The sequence below is a fragment of the Pseudophryne corroboree genome, chromosome 5, assembly GCF_028390025.1.
Source record: "Pseudophryne corroboree isolate aPseCor3 chromosome 5, aPseCor3.hap2, whole genome shotgun sequence".
Taxonomy (NCBI): Eukaryota; Metazoa; Chordata; class Amphibia; order Anura; family Myobatrachidae; genus Pseudophryne; species Pseudophryne corroboree.
In genome coordinates, this window is record NC_086448.1 from 6,309,461 (window position 1) to 6,328,977 (window position 19,517).

General features: G+C 47.3%; 1 protein-coding gene across 1 annotated transcript in view; it reads right to left on the bottom strand.

Moving 5' to 3' along the window:
* The window catches only part of MROH1 (maestro heat like repeat family member 1), a 383,926-nt gene that overhangs the window by 216,153 nt on the left and 148,256 nt on the right, over nt 1-19,517 (bottom strand). The window contains exon 8 of the mRNA XM_063924734.1: nt 6,014-6,201. Coding sequence (XP_063780804.1) covers nt 6,014-6,201 — 188 coding nt within the window. The remainder of the gene's footprint in view (nt 1-6,013; nt 6,202-19,517) is intronic.

Sequence of the window (19,517 nt, forward strand, 5' to 3'; positions counted from 1 at the left end):
TGTTTCCGCATTTTATACACTCTAACACATTTATATATTTTACACATAACCAGCGCTCTGTGTATTTATTTCATAAGGTCTAAAAATAAGAATTTACTTACCGATAATTCTATTTCTCGGAGTCCGTAGTGGATGCTGGGGTTCCTGAAAGGACCATGGGGAATAGCGGCTCCGCAGGAGACAGGGCACAAAAAGTAAAGCTTTTCCAGATCAGGTGGTGTGCACTGGCTCCTCCCCCTATGACCCTCCTCCAGACTCCAGTTAGGTACTGTGCCCGGACGAGCGTACACAATAAGGGAGGATTTTGAATCCCGGGTAAGACTCATACCAGCCACACCAATCACACCGTACAACTTGTGATCTAAACCCAGTTAACAGTATGATAACAGAGGAGCCTCTGAAAGATGGCTTCCTTCAACAATAACCCGAATTAGTTAACAATAACTATGTACAAGTATTGCAGATAATCCGCACTTGGGATGGGCGCCCAGCATCCACTACGGACTCCGAGAAATAGAATTATCGGTAAGTAAATTCTTATTTTCTCTATCGTCCTAGTGGATGCTGGGGTTCCTGAAAGGACCATGGGGATTATACCAAAGCTCCCAAACGGGCGGGAGAGTGCGGATGACTCTGCAGCACCGAATGAGAGAACTCCAGGTCCTCTTTTGCCAGGGTATCAAATTTGTAGAATTTTACAAACGTGTTCTCCCCTGACCACGTAGCTGCTCGGCAGAGTTGTAATGCCGAGACCCCTCGGGCAGCCGCCCAAGATGAGCCCACCTTCCTTGTGGAATGGGCCTTAACAGATTTAGGCTGTGGCAGGCCTGCCACAGAATGTGCAAGTTGAATTGTGTTACAAATCCAACGAGCAATCGACTGCTTAGAAGCAGGCGCACCCAACTTGTTGGGTGCATACAGTATAAACAGCGAGTCAGATTTTCTGACTCCAGCCGTCCTTGAAATGTATATTTTTAAAGCTCTGACAACGTCCAACAACTTGGAGTCCTCCAAGTCGCTTGTAGCCGCAGGCACTACAATAGGCTGGTTCAGGTGAAACGCTGATACCACCTTAGGGAGAAAATGCGGACGCGTCCGCAGCTCTGCCCTATCCGAATGGAAAATTAAATAAGGGCTTTTATAAGATAAAGCCGCCAGTTCAGATACTCTCCTGGCGGAAGCCAGGGCCAGTAACATAGTCACTTTCCATGTGAGATATTTCAAATCCACATTTTTTAGTGGTTCAAACCAATGGGATTTGAGGAAATCTAAAACTACATTTAGATCCCACGGTGCCACCGGAGGCACCACAGGAGGCTGTATATGCAGTACTCCTTTGACAAAAGTCTGGACCTCAGGGACTGAGGCCAATTCTTTTTGGAAGAATATTGACAGGGCCGAAATTTGAACCTTAATAGATCCCAATTTGAGACCCATAGACAATCCTGATTGCAGGAAATGTAGGAAACGACCCAGTTGAAATTCCTCCGTCGGAGCACTCCGATCCTCGCACCACGCAACATATTTCCGCCAAATGCGGTGATAATGCTTCGCGGTGACTTCCTTTCTTGCCTTAATCAAGGTAGGAATGACTTCTTCTGGAATGCCTTTTCCTTTTAGGATCTGGCGTTCAACCGCCATGCCGTCAAACGCAGCCGCGGTAAGTCTTGAAAGAGACAGGGACCCTGTTGAAACAGGTCCCTTCTCAGAGGTAGAGGCCACGGATCGTCCGTGCCCATCTCTTGAAGTTCCGGGTACCAAGACCTTCTTGGCCAATCCGGAGCCACTAGTATCGTTCTTACTCCGCTTTGCCGTATGATTCTCAATACCTTTGGTATGAGAGGCAGAGGAGGAAACACATACACCGATTGGTACACCCAAGGTGTTACCAACGCGTCCACAGCTATTGCCTGCGGATCTCTTGACCTGGCGCAATACCTGTCCAGTTTTTTGTTGAGGCGAGACGCCATCATGTCCACCATTGGTCTTTCCCAACGGTTTATTAGCATGTGGAAAACTTCTGGATGAAGTCCCCACTCTCCCGGGTGAAGATCGTGTCTGCTGAGGAAGTCTGCTTCCCAGTTGTCCACGCCCGGGATGAACACTGCTGACAGTGCTATCACGTGATTCTCCGCCCAGCGAAGGATCCTGGCAGCTTCTGCCATTGCACTCCTGCTTCTTGTGCCGCCCTGTCTGTTTACATGGGCGACTGCCGTGATGTTGTCCGACTGAATCAACACCGGTCTTCCTTGAAGCAGAGGTTCCGCCTGGCTTAGAGCATTGTAGATTGCTCTTAGTTCCAGAATGTTTATGTGAAGAGACTTTTCCAGGCTCGACCACACTCCCTGGAAGTTTCTTCCTTGTGTGACTGCTCCCCAGCCTCTCAGGCTGGCGTCCGTGGTCACCAGGATCCAATCCTGTATGCCGAATCTGCGGCCCTCCAATAGATGAGCCCTCTGCAACCACCACAGACGAGGTACCCTTGTCCTTGGAGACAGGGTTATCCGCAGGTGCATCTGAAGATGCGACCCTGACCATTTGTCCAACAGATCCCTTTGGAAAATTCTTGCATGGAATCTGCCGAATGGAATTGCTTCGTAAGAAGCCACCATTTTTCCCAGGACTCTTGTGCATTGATGTACAGACACCTTTCCTGGTTTTAGGAGGTTCCTGACCAGGTCGGATAACTCCTTGGCTTTTTCCTCGGGAAGAAAAACCTTTTTCTGAACCGTGTCCAGAATCATCCCTAGGAACAGCAGACGAGTTGTCGGCATTAATTGGGATTTTGGAATATTCAGAATCCATCCGTGCTGCTTTAGCACCTCTTGAGATAGTGCTAATCCCATCTCTAGCTGTTCTCTGGACCTTGCCCTTATTAGGAGATCGTCCAAGTATGGGATAATTAATACGCCTTTTCTTCGAAGAAGAATCATCATCTCGGCCATTACCTTTGTAAAGACCCGAGGTGCCGTGGACAAACCAAACGGCAGCGTCTGAAACTGATAGTGACAGTTTTGTACAACGAACCTGAGGTACCCCTGGTGTGAGGGGTAAATTGGAACGTGGAGATACGCATCCTTGATGTCCAAGGATACCATAAAGTCCCCTTCTTCCAGGTTCGCTATCACTGCTCTGAGTGACTCCATCTTGAACTTGAACTTCTTTATGTACAGGTTCAAGGACTTCAGATTTAGAATAGGCCTTACCGAGCCATCCGGCTTCGGTACCACAAATAGAGTGGAATAATACCCCTTCCCTTGTTGTAGAAGAGGTACCTTGACTATCACCTGCTGAGAGTACAGCTTGTGAATGGCTTCCAAAACCGTCTCCCTTTCGGAAGGGGACGTTGGTAAAGCAGACTTCAGGAAACGGCGAGGTGGATCTGTCTCTAATTCCAACCTGTACCCCTGAGATATTATCTGCAGGATCCAGGGATCTACCTGCGAGTGAGCCCACTGCGCGCTGTAATTTTTGAGACGACCGCCCACCCTCCCCAAGTCCGCTTGAGAAGCCCCAGCGTCATGCTGAGGCTTTTGTAGAAGCCGGGGAGGGCTTCTGTTCCTGGGAAGGAGCTGCCTGTTGCTGTCTCTTCCCTCGACCTCTGCCTCGTGGCAGATATGAATAGCCCTTTGCTCTCTTATTTTTAAAGGAACGAAAAGGCTGCGGTTGAAAAGTCGGTGCCTTTTTCTGTTGGGGAGTGACTTGAGGTAGAAAGGTGGATTTCCCGGCTGTAGCCGTGGCCACCAAATCTGATAGACCGACTCCAAATAACTCCTCCCCTTTATACGGCAAAACTTCCATATGCCGTTTTGAATCCGCATCGCCTGTCCACTGTCGCGTCCATAAAGCTCTTCTGGCCGAAATGGACATAGCACTTACCCGTGATGCCAGTGTGCAGATATCCCTCTGTGCATCACGCATATAAAGAAATGCATCCTTTATTTGTTCTAACGACAGTAAAATATTGTTCCTGTCCAGGGTATCAATATTTTCAATCAGGGACTCTGACCAAACTACCCCAGCACTGCACATCCAGGCAGTCGCTATAGCTGGTCGTAGTATAACACCTGTATGTGTGTATATACTTTTTTGGATATTTTCCATCCTCCTATCTGATGGATCTTTAAGTGCGGCCGTCTCAGGAGAGGGTAACGCCACTTGTTTAGATAAGCGTGTTAGCGCCTTGTCCACCCTAGGAGGTGTTTCCCAGCGCTCCCTAACCTCTGGCGGGAAAGGGTATAATGCCAATAATTTCTTTGAAATTATCAGCTTTTTATCAGGGGCAACCCACGCTTCATCACACACGTCATTTAATTCTTCTGATTCAGGAAAAACTATAGGTAGTTTTTTCACACCCCACATAATACCCTGTTTAGTGGTACCTGTAGTATCAGCTAAATGTAACGCCTCCTTCATTGCCAAAATCATATAACGTGTGGCCCTACTGGAAAATACGGTTGATTCGTCACCGTCACCACTGGAATCAGTGCCTGTGTCTGGGTCTGTGTCGACTGGCTGAGGCAAAGGGCGTTTTACAGCCCGTGACGGTGTTTGAGGCGCCTGGACAGGCACTAATTGATTGTCCGGCCGCCTCATGTCGTCAAACGACTGCTTAAGCGAGTTGACGCTATCCCGTAATTCCACAAATAAAGGCATCCATTCTGGTGTCGACCCCCTAGGAGGTGACATCCCCATATTTGGCAATTGCTCCGCCTCCACACCAATATCGTCCTCATACATGTCGACACACACGTACCGACACACAGCAGACACACAGGGAATGCTCTAAACGAAGACAGGACCCACTAGCCCTTTGGGGAGACAGAGGGAGAGTTTGCCAGCACACACCAAAAAGCGCTATATATGACAGGGATAGCCTTATAATAAGTGCTCCCTTATAGCTGCTTATATATATCAAAATATTGCCATTAAATTTGCCCCCCTCTCTGTTTTACCCTGTTTCTGTAGTGCAGTGCAGGGGAGAGACCTGGGAGCCGTCCTGACCAGCGGAGCTGTGAGAGGAAATGGCGCCGTGTGCTGAGGAGATAGGCCCCGCCCCTTTTTCGGCGGCCTCGTCTCCCGCTATTTTGTGAATCCAGGCAGGGGTTAAATATCTCCATATAGCCTCTGGGGGCTATATGTGAGGTATTTTTAGCCTTTTAATAGGTTTTCATTTGCCTCCCAGGGCGCCCCCCCCCAGCGCCCTGCACCCTCAGTGACTGCGTGTGAAGTGTGCTGAGAGGAAAATGGCGCACAGCTGCAGTGCTGTGCGCTACCTTTAGAAGACTGCAGGAGTCTTCAGCCGCCGATTCTGGACCTCTTCTTACTTCAGCATCTGCAAGGGGGCCGGCGGCGCGGCTCCGGTGACCATCCAGGCTGTACCTGTGATCGTCCCTCTGGAGCTGATGTCCAGTAGCCAAGAAGCCAATCCATCCTGCACGCAGGTGAGTTCACTTCTTCTCCCCTAAGTCCCTCATTGCAGTGATCCTGTTGCCAGCAGGAATCACTGTAAAATAAAAAACCTAAGCTAAACTTTCTCTAAGCAGCTCTTTAGGAGAGCCACCTAGATTGCACCCTTCTCGGCCGGGCACAAAAATCTAACTGGAGTCTGGAGGAGGGTCATAGGGGGAGGAGCCAGTGCACACCACCTGATCTGGAAAAGCTTTACTTTTTGTGCCCTGTCTCCTGCGGAGCCGCTATTCCCCATGGTCCTTTCAGGAACCCCAGCATCCACTAGGACGATAGAGAAACACTAACAAGGAATATATCCCAAGTAAAGCTTCTTATCACCAACATCAGAAGATGCTTTTCCATATGTCCCCAGTGTCCTGGTGGTACAGAGCAAGCAGGAAACTACAACTACCATGATGCATTGCACACACAGTCCACGCAATGAACAGTATCCCAGCGACATAATCACTAGGAGCCTGATTGGTTCAGCCTGCAGGGAGCAGTTACCCAGCGTTCCGCACACTATACAGCAACGCTCCGCCATTCCGCCAGTCACACTCACCATGGCGATATTGAAGCACGTATGGAACAGAGCGCTGGAGTCCGGGTTATGGAGACCTTGTCTGAAAGTCTGTAACTTCTCTACCAGTTCATCTGTGTGATCTGGAGCAAAACCTGCGTGTAAGAGAAGTATGGCAGAGAAATAAGGTACAGGGGACAGTGTACCAAGCCACGGAGAGAGCCACGGATCTAGGGGAGGTGAGAGAGCTATCATACACTAGGGCACGGTATTACCTAGTGCTACCGACACAAAGCCGGGGTGACAGAGGATGATGAGGGTGATCAGACAGATATACATACACTAGAACACAGCTGGGGTGACAGAGGATGATGAGGGTGATCAGACAGATATACATACACTAGAACACAGCTGGGGTGACAGAGGATGATGAGGGTGATCAGATATACATACACTAGAACACAGCTGGGGTGACAGAGGATGATGAGGGTGATAAGACAGATATACATACACTAGAACACAGCTGAGGTGACAGAGGATGATGAGGGTGATCAGATATACATACACTAGAACACAGCTGGGGTGACAGAGGATGATGAGGGTGATCAGACAGATATACATACACTAGAACACAGCTGGGGTGACAGAGGATGATGAGGGTGATCAGATATACATACACTAGAACACAGCTGGGGTGACAGAGGATGATGAGGGTGATCAGATATACATACACTAGAACACAGCTGGGGTGACAGAGGATGATGAGGGTGATCAGACAGATATACATACACTAGAACACAGCTGGGGTGACAGAGGATGATGAGGGTGATCAGATATACATACACTAGAACACAGCTGGGGTGACAGAGGATGATGAGGGTGATCAGACAGATATACATACACTAGAACACAGCTGGGGTGACAGAGGATGATGAGGGTGATCAGATATACATACATTAGAACACAGCTGGGGTGACAGAGGATGATGAGGGTGATCAGATATACATACACTAGAACACAGCTGGGGTGACAGAGGATGATGAGGGTGATCAGATATACACACACTAGAACACAGCTGGGGTGACAGAGGATGATGAGGGTGATCAGACAGATATACATACACTAGAACACAGCTGGGGTGACAGAGGATGATGAGGGTGATCAGACAGATATACATACACTAGAACACAGCTGGGGTGACAGAGGATGATGAGGGTGATCAGATATACATACACTAGAACACAGCTGGGGTGACAGAGGATGATGAGGGTGATCAGACAGATATACATACACTAGAACACAGCTGGGGTGACAGAGGATGATGAGGGTGATCAGACAGATATACATACACTAGAACACAGCTGGGGTGACAGAGGATGATGAGGGTGATCAGATATACACACACTAGAACACAGCTGGGGTGACAGAGGATGATGAGGGTGATCAGACAGATATACATACACTAGAACACAGCTGGGGTGACAGAGGATGATGAGGGTGATCAGACAGATATACATACACTAGAACACAGCTGGGGTGACAGAGGATGATGAGGGTGATCAGATATACATACACTAGAACACAGCTGGGGTGACAGAGGATGATGAGGGTGATCAGACAGATATACATACACAAGAACACAGCCGGGGTGACAGAGGATGATGAGGGTGATCAGATATACATACACTAGAACACAGCTGGGGTGACAGAGGATGATGAGGGTGATCAGACAGATATACATACACTAGAACACAGCTGGGGTGACAGAGGATGATGAGGGTGATCAGATATACATACACTAGAACACAGCTGGGGTGACAGAGGATGATGAGGGTGATCAGATATACATACACTAGAACACAGCTGGGGTGACAGAGGATGATGAGGGTGATCAGATATACATACACTAGAACACAGCTGGGGTGACAGAGGATGATGAGGGTGATCAGATATACATACACTAGAACACAGCTGGGGTGACAGAGGATGATGAGGGTGATCAGATATACATACACTAGAACACAGCTGGGGTGACAGAGGATGATGAGGGTGATCAGATATACATACACTAGAACACAGCTGGGGTGACAGAGGATGATGAGGGTGATCAGACAGATATACATACACTAGAACACAGCTGGGGTGACAGAGGATGATGAGGGTGATCAGATATACATACACTAGAACACAGCTGGGGTGACAGAGGATGATGAGGGTGATCAGATATACATACACTAGAACACAGCTGGGGTGACAGAGGATGATGAGGGTGATCAGACAGATATACATACACTAGAACACAGCTGGGGTGACAGAGGATGATGAGGGTGATCAGATATACATACACTAGAACACAGCTGGGGTGACAGAGGATGATGAGGGTGATCAGATATACATACACTAGAACACAGCTGGGGTGACAGAGGATGATGAGGGTGATCAGATATACATACACTAGAACACAGCTGGGGTGACAGAGGATGATGAGGGTGATCAGATATACATACACTAGAACACAGCTGGGGTGACAGAGGATGATGAGGGTGATCAGATATACATACACTAGAACACAGCTGGGGTGACAGAGGATGATGAGGGTGATCAGATATACATACACTAGAACACAGCTGGGGTGACACAGAGGATGATGAGGGTGATCAGACAGATATACATACACTAGAACACAGCTGGGGTGAGAGAGGATGATGAGGGTGATCAGATATACATACACTAGAACACAGCCGGGGTGACAGAGCATGATGAGAGTGATCAGATATACATACACTAGAACACAGCTGGGGTGATAGAGGATGATGAGGGTGATCAGACAGATATACATACACTAGAACACAGCTGGGGTGACAGAGGATGATGAGGGTGATCAGATATACACACACTAGAACACAGCTGGGGTGACAGAGGATGATGAGGGTGATCAGACAGATATACATACACTAGAACACAGCTGGGGTGACAGAGGATGATGAGGGTGATCAGATATACATACACTAGAACACAGCTGGGGTGACAGAGGATGATGAGGGTGATCAGATATACATACACTAGAACACAGCTGGGGTGACATAGGATGATGAGGGTGATCAGACAGATATACATACACTAGAACACAGCTGGGGTGACAGAGGATGATGAGGGTGATCAGACAGATGTACATACACTAGAACACAGCTGGGGTGACAGAGGATGATGAGGGTGATCAGACAGATATACATACACTAGAACACAGCTGGGGTGACAGAGGATGATGAGGGTGATCAGATATACATACACTAGAACACAGCTGGGGTGACAGAGGATGATGAGGGTGATCAGACAGATATACATACACTAGAACACAGCTGGGGTGACAGAGGATGATGAGGGTGATCAGACAGATGTACATACACTAGAACACAGAACACAGCTGGGGTGACAGAGGATGATGAAGGTGATCAGACAGATATACATACACTAGAACACATCTGGGGTGACAGAGGATGATGAGGGTGATCAGACAGATATACATACACTAGAACACAGCTGGGGTGACAGAGGATGATGAGGGTGATTAGATATACATACACTAGAACACAGCTGGGGTGACAGAGGATGATGAGGGTGATTAGATATACATACACTAGAACACAGCTGGGGTGACAGAGGATGATGAGGGTGATCAGATATACATACACTAGAACACAGCTGGGGTGACAGAGGATGATGAGGGTGATCAGATATACATACACTAGAACACAGCTGGGGTGACAGAGGATGATGAGGGTGATCAGACAGATATACATACACTAGAACACAGCTGGGGTGACAGAGGATGATGAGGGTGATCAGATATACATACACTAGAACACAGCTGGGGTGACAGAGGATGATGAGGGTGATCAGACAGATATACATACACTAGAACACAGCTGGGGTGACAGAGGATGATGAGGGTGATCAGATATACATACATTAGAACACAGCTGGGGTGACAGAGGATGATGAGGGTGATCAGATATACATACACTAGAACACAGCTGGGGTGACAGAGGATGATGAGGGTGATCAGACAGATATACATACACTAGAACACAGCTGGGGTGACAGAGGATGATGAGGGTGATCAGATATACATACACTAGAACACAGCTGGGGTGACAGAGGATGATGAGGGTGATCAGATATACATACACTAGAACACAGCTGGGGTGACAGAGGATGATGAGGGTGATAAGACAGATATACATACACTAGAACACAGCTGGGGTGACAGAGGATGATGAGGGTGATCAGACAGATATACATACACTAGAACACAGCTGGGGTGACAGAGGATGATGAGGGTGATCAGATATACACACACTAGAACACAGCTGGGGTGACAGAGGATGATGAGGGTGATCAGATATACATACACTAGAACACAGCTGGGGTGACAGAGGATGATGAGGGTGATCAGACAGATATACATACACTAGAACACAGCTGGGGTGACAGAGGATGATGAGGGTGATCAGATATACACACACTAGAACACAGCTGGGGTGACAGAGGATGATGAGGGTGATCAGATATACATACACTAGAACACAGCTGGGGTGACAGAGGATGATGAGGGTGATCAGATATACATACATTAGAACACATCTGGGGTGACAGAGGATGATGAGGGTGATCAGATATACATACACTAGAACACAGCTGGGGTGACAGAGGATGATGAGGGTGATCAGACAGATATACATACACTAGAACACAGCTGGGGTGACAGAGGATGATGAGGGTGATCAGATATACACACACTAGAACACAGCTGGGGTGACAGAGGATGATGAGGGTGATCAGATATACATACACTAGAACACATCTGGGGTGACAGAGGATGATGAGGGTGATCAGATATACATACACTAGAACACAGCTGGGGTGACAGAGGATGATGAGGGTGATCAGACAGATATACATACACTAGAACACAGCTGGGGTGACAGAGGATGATGAGGGTGATCAGACAGATATACATACACTAGAACACAGCTGGGGTGACAGAGGATGATGAGGGTGATCAGACAGATATACATACACTAGAACACAGCCGGGGTGACAGAGGATGATGAGGGTGATCAGATATACATACACTAGAACACAGCCGGGGTGACAGAGGATGATGAGGGTGATCAGATATACATACACTAGAACACAGCTGGGGTGACAGAGGATGATGAGGGTGATCAGATATACATACACTAGAACACAGCTGGGGTGACAGAGGATGATGAGGGTGATAAGACAGATATACATACACTAGAACACAGCTGGGGTGACAGAGGATGATGAGGGTGATCAGACAGATATACATACACTAGAACACAGCTGGGGTGACAGAGGATGATGAGGGTGATCAGATATACACACACTAGAACACAGCTGGGGTGACAGAGGATGATGAGGGTGATCAGATATACATACACTAGAACACAGCTGGGGTGACAGAGGATGATGAGGGTGATCAGATATACATACATTAGAACACATCTGGGGTGACAGAGGATGATGAGGGTGATCAGATATACATACACTAGAACACAGCTGGGGTGACAGAGGATGATGAGGGTGATCAGACAGATATACATACACTAGAACACAGCTGGGGTGACAGAGGATGATGAGGGTGATCAGATATACACACACTAGAACACAGCTGGGGTGACAGAGGATGATGAGGGTGATCAGATATACATACACTAGAACACATCTGGGGTGACAGAGGATGATGAGGGTGATCAGATATACATACACTAGAACACAGCTGGGGTGACAGAGGATGATGAGGGTGATCAGACAGATATACATACACTAGAACACAGCTGGGGTGACAGAGGATGATGAGGGTGATCAGACAGATATACATACACTAGAACACAGCTGGGGTGACAGAGGATGATGAGGGTGATCAGACAGATATACATACACTAGAACACAGCCGGGGTGACAGAGGATGATGAGGGTGATCAGATATACATACACTAGAACACAGCCGGGGTGACAGAGGATGATGAGGGTGATCAGATATACATACACTAGAACACAGCTGGGGTGACAGAGGATGATGAGGGTGATCAGATATACATACACTAGAACACAGCTGGGGTGACAGAGGATGATGAGGGTGATAAGACAGATATACATACACTAGAACACAGCTGGGGTGACAGAGGATGATGAGGGTGATCAGACAGATATACATACACTAGAACACAGCTGGGGTGACAGAGGATGATGAGGGTGATCAGATATACACACACTAGAACACAGCTGGGGTGACAGAGGATGATGAGGGTGATCAGATATACATACACTAGAACACATCTGGGGTGACAGAGGATGATGAGGGTGATCAGATATACATACACTAGAACACAGCTGGGGTGACAGAGGATGATGAGGGTGATCAGACAGATATACATACACTAGAACACAGCTGGGGTGACAGAGGATGATGAGGGTGATCAGATATACACACACTAGAACACAGCTGGGGTGACAGAGGATGATGAGGGTGATCAGATATACATACACTAGAACACAGCTGGGGTGACAGAGGATGATGAGGGTGATCAGACAGATATACATACACTAGAACACAGCTGGGGTGACAGAGGATGATGAGGGTGATCAGACAGATATACATACACTAGAACACAGCTGGGGTGACAGAGGATGATGAGGGTGATCAGATATACATACACTTGAACACAGCTGGGGTGACAGAGGATGATGAGGGTGATAAGACAGATATACATACACTAGAACACAGCTGGGGTGACAGAGGATGATGAGGGTTATCAGATATACATACACTAGAACACAGCTGGGGTGACAGAGGATGATGAGGGTTATCAGATATACATACACTAGAACACAGCTGGGGTGACAGAGGATGATGAGGGTGATCAGATATACATACACTAGAACACAGCTGGGGTGAGAGGATGATGAGGGTGATCAGATATACATACACTAGAACACAGCTGGGGTGACAGAGGATGATGAGGGTGATCAGACAGATATACATACACTAGAACACAGCTGGGGTGACAGAGGATGATGAGGGTGATCAGACAGATATACATACACTAGAACACAGCTGGGGTGACAGAGGATGATGAGGGTGATCAGACAGATATACATACACTAGAACACAGCTGGGGTGACAGAGGATGATGAGGGTGATTAGATATACATACACTAGAACACAGCTGGGGTGACAGAGGATGATGAGGGTGATTAGATATACATACACTAGAACACAGCTGGGGTGACAGAGGATGATGAGGGTGATCAGATATACATACACTAGAACACAGCTGGGGTGACAGAGGATGATGAGGGTGATCAGATATACATACACTAGAACACAGCTGGGGTGACAGAGGATGATGAGGGTGATCAGACAGATATACATACACTAGAACACAGCTGGGGTGACAGAGGATGATGAGGGTGATCAGATATACATACACTAGAACACAGCTGGGGTGACAGAGGATGATGAGGGTGATCAGACAGATATACATACACTAGAACACAGCTGGGGTGACAGAGGATGATGAGGGTGATCAGACAGATATACATACACTAGAACACAGCTGGGGTGACAGAGGATGATGAGGGTGATCAGATATACATACACTAGAACACAGCTGGGGTGACAGAGGATGATGAGGGTGATCAGACAGATATACATACACTAGAACACAGCCGGGGTGACAGAGGATGATGAGGGTGATCAGATATACATACACTAGAACACAGCTGGGGTGACAGAGGATGATGAGGGTGATCAGATATACATACACTAGAACACAGCTGGGGTGACAGAGGATGATGAGGGTGATAAGACAGATATACATACACTAGAACACAGCTGGGGTGACAGAGGATGATGAGGGTGATCAGACAGATATACATACACTAGAACACAGCTGGGGTGACAGAGGATGATGAGGGTGATCAGATATACACACACTAGAACACAGCTGGGGTGACAGAGGATGATGAGGGTGATCAGATATACATACACTAGAACACATCTGGGGTGACAGAGGATGATGAGGGTGATCAGATATACATACACTAGAACACAGCTGGGGTGACAGAGGATGATGAGGGTGATCAGACAGATATACATACACTAGAACACAGCTGGGGTGACAGAGGATGATGAGGGTGATCAGATATACACACACTAGAACACAGCTGGGGTGACAGAGGATGATGAGGGTGATCAGATATACATACACTAGAACACAGCTGGGGTGACAGAGGATGATGAGGGTGATCAGATATACATACACTAGAACACATCTGGGGTGACAGAGGATGATGAGGGTGATCAGATATACATACACTAGAACACAGCTGGGGTGACAGAGGATGATGAGGGTGATCAGACAGATATACATACACTAGAACACAGCTGGAGTGACAGAGGATGATGAGGGTGATCAGATATACACACACTAGAACACAGCTGGGGTGACAGAGGATGATGAGGGTGATCAGATATACATACACTAGAACACATCTGGGGTGACAGAGGATGATGAGGGTGATCAGATATACATACACTAGAACACAGCTGGGGTGACAGAGGATGATGAGGGTGATCAGACAGATATACATACACTAGAACACAGCTGGGGTGACAGAGGATGATGAGGGTGATCAGATATACACACACTAGAACACAGCTGGGGTGACAGAGGATGATGAGGGTGATCAGATATACATACACTAGAACACAGCTGGGGTGACAGAGGATGATGAGGGTGATCAGATATACATACACTAGAACACAGCTGGGGTGACAGAGGATGATGAGGGTGATCAGATATACATACACTAGAACACAGCTGGGGTGACAGAGGATGATGAGGATGATCAGACAGATATACATACACTAGAACACAGCTGGGGTGACAGAGGATGATGAGGGTGATCAGACAGATATACATACACTAGAACACAGCCGGGGTGACAGAGGATGATGAGGGTGATCAGATATACATACACTAGAACACAGCCGGGGTGACAGAGGATGATGAGGGTGATCAGATATACATACACTAGAACACAGCTGGGGTGACAGAGGATGATGAGGGTGATCAGATATACATACACTAGAACACAGCTGGGGTGACAGAGGATGATGAGGGTGATAAGACAGATATACATACACTAGAACACAGCTGGGGTGACAGAGGATGATGAGGGTGATCAGACAGATATACATACACTAGAACACAGCTGGGGTGACAGAGGATGATGAGGGTGATCAGACAGATATACATACACTAGAACACAGCTGGGGTGACAGAGGATGATGAGGGTGATTAGATATACATACACTAGAACACAGCTGGGGTGACAGAGGATGATGAGGGTGATTAGATATACATACACTAGAACACAGCTGGGGTGACAGAGGATGATGAGGGTGATCAGATATACATACACTAGAACACAGCTGGGGTGACAGAGGATGATGAGGGTGATCAGATATACATACACTAGAACACAGCTGGGGTGACAGAGGATGATGAGGGTGATCAGACAGATATACATACACTAGAACACAGCTGGGGTGACAGAGGATGATGAGGGTGATCAGATATACATACACTAGAACACAGCTGGGGTGACAGAGGATGATGAGGGTGATCAGACAGATATACATACACTAGAACACAGCTGGGGTGACAGAGGATGATGAGGGTGATCAGACAGATATACATACACTAGAACACAGCTGGGGTGACAGAGGATGATGAGGGTGATCAGATATACATACACTAGAACACAGCTGGGGTGACAGAGGATGATGAGGGTGATCAGACAGATATACATACACTAGAACACAGCCGGGGTGACAGAGGATGATGAGGGTGATCAGATATACATACACTAGAACACAGCTGGGGTGACAGAGGATGATGAGGGTGATCAGATATACATACACTAGAACACAGCTGGGGTGACAGAGGATGATGAGGGTGATAAGACAGATATACATACACTAGAACACAGCTGGGGTGACAGAGGATGATGAGGGTGATCAGACAGATATACATACACTAGAACACAGCTGGGGTGACAGAGGATGATGAGGGTGATCAGATATACACACACTAGAACACAGCTGGGGTGACAGAGGATGATGAGGGTGATCAGATATACATACACTAGAACACATCTGGGGTGACAGAGGATGATGAGGGTGATCAGATATACATACACTAGAACACAGCTGGGGTGACAGAGGATGATGAGGGTGATCAGACAGATATACATACACTAGAACACAGCTGGGGTGACAGAGGATGATGAGGGTGATCAGATATACACACACTAGAACACAGCTGGGGTGACAGAGGATGATGAGGGTGATCAGATATACATACACTAGAACACAGCTGGGGTGACAGAGGATGATGAGGGTGATCAGATATACATACACTAGAACACATCTGGGGTGACAGAGGATGATGAGGGTGATCAGATATACATACACTAGAACACAGCTGGGGTGACAGAGGATGATGAGGGTGATCAGACAGATATACATACACTAGAACACAGCTGGGGTGACAGAGGATGATGAGGGTGATCAGATATACACACACTAGAACACAGCTGGGGTGACAGAGGATGATGAGGGTGATCAGATATACATACACTAGAACACATCTGGGGTGACAGAGGATGATGAGGGTGATCAGATATACATACACTAGAACACAGCTGGGGTGACAGAGGATGATGAGGGTGATCAGACAGATATACATACACTAGAACACAGCTGGGGTGACAGAGGATGATGAGGGTGATCAGATATACACACACTAGAACACAGCTGGGGTGACAGAGGATGATGAGGGTGATCAGATATACATACACTAGAACACAGCTGGGGTGACAGAGGATGATGAGGGTGATCAGATATACATACACTAGAACACAGCTGGGGTGACAGAGGATGATGAGGGTGATCAGATATACATACACTAGAACACAGCTGGGGTGACAGAGGATGATGAGGATGATCAGACAGATATACATACACTAGAACACAGCTGGGGTGACAGAGGATGATGAGGGTGATCAGACAGATATACATACACTAGAACACAGCCGGGGTGACAGAGGATGATGAGGGTGATCAGATATACATACACTAGAACACAGCCGGGGTGACAGAGGATGATGAGGGTGATCAGATATACATACACTAGAACACAGCTGGGGTGACAGAGGATGATGAGGGTGATCAGATATACATACACTAGAACACAGCTGGGGTGACAGAGGATGATGAGGGTGATAAGACAGATATACATACACTAGAACACAGCTGGGGTGACAGAGGATGATGAGGGTGATCAGACAGATATACATACACTAGAACACAGCTGGGGTGACAGAGGATGATGAGGGTGATCAGATATACACACACTAGAACACAGCTGGGGTGACAGAGGATGATGAGGGTGATCAGATATACATACACTAGAACACAGCTGGGGTGACAGAGGATGATGAGGGTGATCAGACAGATATACATACACTAGAACACAGCTGGGGTGACAGAGGATGATGAGGGTGATCAGATATACATACACTAGAACACAGCTGGGGTGACAGAGGATGATGAGGGTGATCAGATATACATACACTAGAACACATCTGGGGTGACAGAGGATGATGAGGGTGATCAGATATACATACACTAGAACACAGCTGGGGTGACAGAGGATGATGAGGGTGATCAGACAGATATACATACACTAGAACACAGCTGGAGTGACAGAGGATGATGAGGGTGATCAGATATACACACACTAGAACACAGCTGGGGTGACAGAGGATGATGAGGGTGATCAGATATACATACACTAGAACACATCTGGGGTGACAGAGGATGATGAGGGTGATCAGATATACATACACTAGAACACAGCTGGGGTGACAGAGGATGATGAGGGTGATCAGACAGATATACATACACTAGAACACAGCTGGGGTGACAGAGGATGATGAGGGTGATCAGATATACACACACTAGAACACAGCTGGGGTGACAGAGGATGATGAGGGTGATCAGATATACATACACTAGAACACAGCTGGGGTGACAGAGGATGATGAGGGTGATCAGATATACATACACTAGAACACAGCTGGGGTGACAGAGGATGATGAGGGTGATCAGATATACATACACTAGAACACAGCTGGGGTGACAGAGGATGATGAGGATGATCAGACAGATATACATACACTAGAACACAGCTGGGGTGACAGAGGATGATGAGGGTGATCAGACAGATATACATACACTAGAACACAGCCGGGGTGACAGAGGATGATGAGGGTGATCAGATATACATACACTAGAACACAGCCGGGGTGACAGAGGATGATGAGGGTGATCAGATATACATACACTAGAACACAGCTGGGGTGACAGAGGATGATGAGGGTGATCAGATATACATACACTAGAACACAGCTGGGGTGACAGAGGATGATGAGGGTGATAAGACAGATATACATACACTAGAACACAGCTGGGGTGACAGAGGATGATGAGGGTGATCAGACAGATATACATACACTAGAACACAGCTGGGGTGACAGAGGATGATGAGGGTGATCAGACAGATATACATACACTAGAACACAGCTGGGGTGACAGAGGATGATGAGGGTGATTAGATATACATACACTAGAACACAGCTGGGGTGACAGAGGATGATGAGGGTGATTAGATATACATACACTAGAACACAGCTGGGGTGACAGAGGATGATGAGGGTGATCAGATATACATACACTAGAACACAGCTGGGGTGACAGAGGATGATGAGGGTGATCAGATATACATACACTAGAACACAGCTGGGGTGACAGAGGATGATGAGGGTGATCAGACAGATATACATACACTAGAACACAGCTGGGGTGACAGAGGATGATGAGGGTGATCAGATATACATACACTAGAACACAGCTGGGGTGACAGAGGATGATGAGGGTGATCAGACAGATATACATACACTAGAACACAGCTGGGGTGACAGAGGATGATGAGGGTGATCAGACAGATATACATACACTAGAACACAGCTGGGGTGACAGAGGATGATGAGGGTGATCAGATATACATACACTAGAACACAGCTGGGGTGACAGAGGATGATGAGGGTGATCAGACAGATATACATACACTAGAACACAGCCGGGGTGACAGAGGATGATGAGGGTGATCAGATATACATACACTAGAACACAGCTGGGGTGACAGAGGATGATGAGGGTGATCAGATATACATACACTAGAACACAGCTGGGGTGACAGAGGATGATGAGGGTGATAAGACAGATATACATACACTAGAACACAGCTGGGGTGACAGAGGATGATGAGGGTGATCAGACAGATATACATACACTAGAACACAGCTGGGGTGACAGAGGATGATGAGG